General features: G+C 34.5%; 1 protein-coding gene across 1 annotated transcript; it reads left to right on the forward strand.

Moving 5' to 3' along the window:
* The first annotated feature begins 925 nt into the window (after window positions 1-925).
* LOC125869648 (ethylene-responsive transcription factor ESR1-like) lies at window positions 926-3,835 on the forward strand. The gene is made up of 3 exons (XM_049550106.1): window positions 926-1,296; window positions 1,401-1,437; window positions 3,617-3,835. Exons 1-3 carry the CDS (start codon window positions 926-928, stop codon window positions 3,833-3,835), a joined length of 627 nt encoding a protein of 208 aa, XP_049406063.1.
* The last annotated feature ends 3,267 nt before the right edge of the window (window positions 3,836-7,102 follow it).

Consider the following 7,102-nt stretch of genomic DNA (forward strand, 5'->3'; position numbering starts at 1 on the left):
AAGTGAATGTGAATGCATAACTATAAGATGAGTAACTAATGAAGTAAAAAGTGGTAGTGGGGATAAGAGAACAAAGAAAAAGAAATAGATAATTTGCCACGTGTGGGTTAATGATAATTGCAATTATGATGGATAATTTCATATTTGCTCTTATGTTTGACTTGCACAGAGAACTTAATAACATTTTTTACCATTATGGACCTTGTTGCCATGTCGACTATCCCTCCACTGATTTAACCCACCTAGTTTTGTTTACATCTAAGTTATGAACTTGTTTTAATTTATTTATCAAAAGGTTGTTTGGTTTGATGGATAACAAAAAAGTAATTCTGGGATAATTTTTTAGTACCCCTCAATTCTTTGTTTGGTTACGAAGTTTGGGATAAGTTATCCCTGAAGTAATGATCATGATTGGGATAATTTATCCCTCCTTGTGTGCGGAATACTAATTCTAGGATAACATATCCTAGAATAAAAATGTAAAATAGCCATACTACATAGTTAAATCCTCTTTTATATGTCATTTTTACATACAAATATATTCAAATAATTTTATGGTCTTATTTGGAAAGCGGATTGAATTGAAAACATTTTATGGTCTTGGTGTTACTCCCTCCATTTTAAAAAAAGAAGTGTTTAAGATAAAATACAAAGGATAACCAATAATATTTATAAATATTTGTAATACTAATATTACTCAGACATAAGATTATAGAAAAATAAAATACCACGCGACATGTGGCCCCCACAACTACCTGAGTCAAGTCAAACACTACATTAACTTTTTTTGGTTGCTTCCCGTACCACTTTGCTATATAAGCAGTTGTTCTCACTTCATTTTCTCTCAACCTAATACATTTTTCTAATATCCTTGTACTATATTTCTATACGTAGTAACAAAAAAAGGTCCCCAAAGGAAAAACATATGGCAGTGGCGAAGACAACAAAGATGGTGTTGAAAGGGGACATAGGTGTTGAAAAGAATGCGCAATATCAAGCAGTTCAAAAGAGAGATTCAGGGAGATACTCCGCGCAAATTAAATATCCATGGAAAAAAAGTCGTGTTTGGCTAGGTATGTTTGATACAGCGGTGGAAGCAGCGAAAGCATATGATGCAGTTGCTATTAAGTTTCGCGGGATGAAAGCGAAGACAAATTTTCCATTTCCCACACCGCCGGTCAATTTGCCTCCAAGGCAAAGTAGTTCTATTGAGTCAGTGAATGGGATGTTGGCTGTTGAATTACCACTTCCACTGGATCTAAGCTTCGGAAGGAGCTACTCATCCTCCTCTGTTTGGTATCTCCACCAATGGTATAGGTAACTTTATTTTTGAAAATTCTAAATTTCGTCTTTCTCCGACTGCTTCTGGTTTTCTGCCGCTGAATCAATGGTGTTGTAAGGAGAAGGCAGTGTTTATTCAGGGAGGTGGTTGTTGAGGTACTATTGTTCCCATCATCGGTGCTTCTTATGTGATTGATTTTATGGGTAGTGGGAACCATAAGCACATTGATATCGACCTTAATTATCCATCGGCATCGGAGGACATGTGAAAATTGCTTGCATTGATGATCAAAGATTTTGCATGTCTTCGAAGTGTCCTTATTCAAAAGTATCAATGTTGTTAAATTAATGTAATACCCCATTTAATTTTCAGTAATTAGGAAGAGTTAAAAGGAAAAAAAGGAAGATAAGAGAAACAATATTAGTTTAATAATGGGGAAGAACGATGATGATTTACTTATCGATATATGTTCACCGTCTTATTATAATGTAACAAAGAATCGTATCTTTATGAATTATGACTCCAAACATATAATATTACAATTTTAGTGAACTTTGGATAAAAAAATTAGCATTTTTATCAATTTAGTGCTACATTCACTTGTATAAGTGTAAATTATCAATATTATATCTTTTGAGAATGTTTTGTTTTTCCAAATTTTACATTGACTCATAATGATTAGCTCATGGGGAATTGACAGGGGAGGAAGTTACAGTGTGGTGGCAGGCTAAAGTTATTATTGTTATATTTTAATGAACTCTTTATACAACATTTACTTGTGTTGAAGTTGGTTAGCTTATGAGTGTTTTTTTCTTTTTTGAATCTTAAGTGAATGTGGATGCAGAATTATTAGCTAAGTAACTAATGAAGAAAAAAGTTATAGTGGCGATGAGGACCAGAAGGAAAAAGAAACAAATGATCTAGCATGTGTGGGTTATTGATAATAGTTTTTACGGTGGATAATTGCATATTAACTCTTACCTTTGACTTGCAAGGAATATTTAATAATATGTTTGACCTTTATTGACCATGTGTCCACGTCGATTATTCCTTCACTAATTTAATCCACCTAGTTTTGTTAACATATATTTTAAGAACTTATTTGAATTAAGTTATTCAAAGGTTGTTTAGTTTGATGGATAACGAAAAAGTAATTCTTGGATAATTTTTTAGTACCCCTCAATTCTTTGTTTAGTTACAATGTGTGGGATAAGTTATCCATGGATTAATGATCATGGCTGGAATAAGTTATCCCTACTTTTTGGTGGAATACTAATTCTGGGATGACTTATCATGGAATAAAAATATAGATTAACAATACTACACCCCTAAATCCTCTTTTATGCATCATTTGAACATACATATATTTTTTTAAAAAAAATTATGGTATTTGGAAAGCGGATTGGAATGAAAAAATATCATGGTTTTGTTATTACTTGCTTCGTTTAAAAAACAAGTGAATTACTTTTTTTTACTCAGCTTTATAAAACAATCTTTTTTTTTCCTTTTTGCAACACTTTAATCTTAGTTTTATTGGTGGCTTGTTTAAGGCCACACGATTAAAGAAAATTTTTGTATACATGACATATCTTAAATTAATTGAAGAGACCACAAAATTAAAAAGTTTTCTTTATTTTTTTAAACACCATGTCAAATCAAACTAGGTAATTATTATTTAAACTAAAGAAGTATAAAATTTTCTAGTATATAAAATATGCAAGAATGATATTGATAGAAACCGAGGGTTTTTACCGGATAAAAGCAACTAAAAATACAAAGAGAGACACAAGTACCTCGTATCTCGTAGAACAGTAGAAAATACCAAGAGAGACAAGTATCTTGTATCTCCTAGAACAACCTTTCTTGCATTTAAAAGATATATTACCATATGTCTACTTATTTACTAGATCTCCTATTATATAATAGATAACTTATAAGTACTTTATAACTATTTAGGATAAGGATAGATAACTTCTAGTAACTATAAGAAACTGCAAAATAACTCCTAATAACCGTAAGAAACAACTCATTGCTCCATGGGTGAAACCTCCAGGACTTTGAGAAGATGCAAATCATTATCTTCTCCTATCTTTCTTCGCTTCTTCCTCCTAGAATAAGTATGGAAGATATGTGCCTTATCAGTAGTTATAAGTTAGCTATTATATAATAGGAGATCTAGTAAATAAGTAGACAGATGGTAATATATCTTTTAAATGAAGAAAAAAGGGTTGTTCTAAGAGATACGAGATACTTGTCTCTCTTTGTATTTTCTATTGTTCTACGAGATATGAGATAGTTGTGTCTCTCTTTGTATTTTTAGTTGTTTTTATCCAGAAAAAACCCTCGGTTTCTATCATTGGTATCAGAGCAGTAAGATCTGTCATGTTTAACACACGAACCAATGCTTCCCACAGCGAACCTATCATGTCGACTCCCGATCATATTGGCCAGCAATTAACCACTATAGCAGCGAAATTGGGAGCCATTGACACTTTGGCTACTGATCTGGCTGCATTAAAAGCACAAAGCATACAAAATATAAAGTTTTACTAGAAGAGGGTGAGGTTGATAACACTTGGAGGCATTCTCACAAAAAGATGGAATTTTCTAAGTATGAGGGAGGAGATCCCCGAGGTTGGATTTTGAAAGAAAAGAAGTATTTTCAAAATTATCAAACACCTAATGATTGGAAGGTTGTTGTGGCTTCAATGTATTTGGAAGGAGATGCATTGGATCTTTTTGCTTGGATCAACAGTGAAAGAACAATTTATTACTGGGATGAATTGGTAAAAGTTATGCAGAAAAATTACAGAGCCCCTGAGTTTCAAAATCTAGATGAATTTGCAAAACGGGCAACCAGTGTGCAAACTTGACCAGAATATTGTTTGCTTGGAGTTTTCCTTAGCGAACTCAAAGAAGACCTTCGTGTTGATGTTAGGATTCACAAGCCTCGATCTGTGTATAAGGCGATGAGTAGCCTTAGAATATGAAGGTAAACAAGGACTAAATCAATTCAATAAGGTGCCTGCTTAGCCTTCTATATCAACACCTTCATTAATTTGGACTTACTATCCAACTGCTTGAGAATCCTTTAGTTTTCAATCATCTCACCAATGAGTTACAGGCCCTTTTGAACAGTCATCTCATCCAAACACTCACCCACTAAATTCTGAACAACAAACTTGGTGAGAAAAAGGCCTATGCTACCATTGTGGAGACAAGTTTACCCCTGGTCATCATTGCAAACCTGGGAATTTTGCACAATTGGAGTTAATGCAAGAGGAAAATCATATGCAAAGTGTTGATGGTAATCAGAATGAAGACATACCCCCTACTCATTTGTGGGAAATCTCTGTTCATGCAATTTTGGGCAAAGAATATGCTTCAACTTTGAAACTTCAAGGCACTCTTTGGGGGCATAATGTTTTGATGTTGGTAGATAGTGGTTCAACAAATAATTTTGTAGCAGAAGAAATTGTCACGAAACTTGGGGTGGAAGTCCAATATATACCTATTTTTGGTGTCTAGATAGGCAATTGTGAAATTATTAAATGCAACAAAGTTTGTCATGACCTATTAGTAAAGGTATCTAACATGGTCATAAAGCACGATTGTTCCATTTTTCCTTTCATGGCGTAGACATGGTGTTGGGTATACAATGGGTAGCATCCTTGAACACAATACAAGCCAATTGGAATGAAATGCTCCTAATCTTCCAATTGGATGAGAAAACTTATAAACTGCTAGGTGTTCCTCAAAAAACACTCACAACAACATCTTTCCAATCAGACCCTGAAAACCAGATGTTGACTAGAGATGCTATGTTGAACCTTATGAAGGCAAATTATAAGCACATAGACCTCTCTTCCAATGTTGGTGATGCTTCTATATTACGTCTTCATCCATATGGCCAAAAAAATTTGTTAGCTACACAGTTTCCAGATTTTTTTCCTTGAGGACAAGTCATCTTTCTAGGAGGGGTGTACTGATAAGGCAGTTATCTTCCATACTTATTCTAGGTGGAAGAAGCAAAGAAAGATAGGAGAAGATAATGATTTGCATCTTCTCAAAGTCTTGGACGTTTTACCGATGGACCAATGAGAAGTTTCTTACGATTATTAAGAGTTATTTGAAAGTTTCTTATGGTAACTAGAAGTTATCTATCCTTATCTTAAATAGTTATAAAGTAGTTATAAGTTATGTATTATATAATAGGAGATCTAGTAAATAAGTAGATAGATGGTAATATATCTTATAAATGTGTCACGACCCAGACCGTCGTGATTGGCACACACACTAACCCTCCGTGAGAGAACCATAACTACAACCAAACCAAACAATTTTTATGAAAACTAAGGCATTTAAAGATACAGAAGCAGGTTTAAATGCCAATAAAAATGGAGTCCCCATAAAATCCAAGGTTTTAACAAACAACTGATCAAACTAATGCGGAAGAACAACCCCTAGAACCTGAAAGTCATTGTACAAAAACTCTACTAACGACAAGTCTAAGAACAAGGGATACAACCCCGACAGTAAACAAACACCTTAAACAAATAGTTTGAGTCCGAAACGAATAGACTTAAACAAGAGAGATCCATCGCAGCCTGAAAGAACTGGCTCACCCTTGAATCCGATCATGATCAATAGTCACTTAACTGATGTCTATCAATAGCCGCCTAAAGATGTCCTGTATTAGTACACAACCACAGTGTACTGGTAGGATCACGTGACTATCCCAATAAGTTAAACACGTGCAAGTAACCACAACATTATAAAACAGGGTTACACCAAACATATACAATATTAGTCATCTTTGCAGGATCAATGCAGCATTCCACGTTCTCAATAATACACATTGGTTATCAATTTAGAGCAACATAGAGTCTACCAATATCAATCATCATTAGATATTAATGTAATTATCACAAATAGATACACAACACAATTCAATGGTCCTCTCATGGGACCCACACATAAATTGTTAGCATATCGGAATGTGGTACCCGATCCAATATTTATGCCAGAATATGGCAACCTATCCCATGTTTATGCCGCAATGTGGAAACCGATCTAATGTTTATGCCGGAATGTGGTAACATATCCCATGTTTATGACGGAATGTGGCAACCGATCCAATGAACAAACCACAATCACCATCACAATGTATATTCTCACAATCATACAACAAGAGGTGATTCATGGCACAATTATTCGATTATCCTCATTTATGATTAGGGTAATCAATAATGCAACATTCACATATATATATGCATTATAATGAGCAATTACAAACACATATCACACCAACATGAAATCACAACCATCACCTACCTCGAAACAAGCTTGAAACCCTAAGAAACTTCATCCTTTCCTTTCCAGATTCGTTCCGCTTGTTCTTGGTCTACAAACAATCAATGTAATATTGGAATCAATAAACAATCACTAACTACTCGAATTACTAACAATTCTATGAACCCTAGATCAAACCCATTATCTCAATCTCCCAATTAGGGTTGTTTCCACCATAGATTCTACATCAAAACCCTCCCCTATCGATATTTACCCATTAGATTACGTTTACGGATCGAAAAATGGATTCGGGGAGTTGAAATCTTACCTTTAGCCTCAGGAATGGTGGAAAACTGTCAAGAACCGCATGGGGTTCGTTCCTTGGCTCTAAAAATAGAAAAGTGTAGAATAAAGACGTTTTGGGGTTTATTTACAACCTTAAGTCGCGTCGAACCCGCCACAGTGGCTTGTACGGAAAAAGTTAGCAAAATTAATAATTCCAAGACCCCATTTCACAACACACCTTCA

The sequence above is a fragment of the Solanum stenotomum genome, chromosome 7 (genome assembly GCF_019186545.1).
Source record: "Solanum stenotomum isolate F172 chromosome 7, ASM1918654v1, whole genome shotgun sequence".
NCBI lineage: Eukaryota > Viridiplantae > Streptophyta > Magnoliopsida > Solanales > Solanaceae > Solanum > Solanum stenotomum.

Excerpts from the sequence above, each read along its gene's own strand:
- LOC125869648 (XM_049550106.1), top strand. The coding sequence starts at position 926 with ATGGCAGTGGCGAAGACAACAAAGATGGTGTTGAAAGGGGACATAGGT. Across the intron at positions 1,297-1,400 it reads TACTCATCCTCCTCTGTTTG|GAGAAGGCAGTGTTTATTCA; the intron begins GTATCTCCACCA and ends TGGTGTTGTAAG. Across the intron at positions 1,438-3,616 it reads TCAGGGAGGTGGTTGTTGAG|AAAAAACCCTCGGTTTCTAT; the intron begins GTACTATTGTTC and ends GTTTTTATCCAG.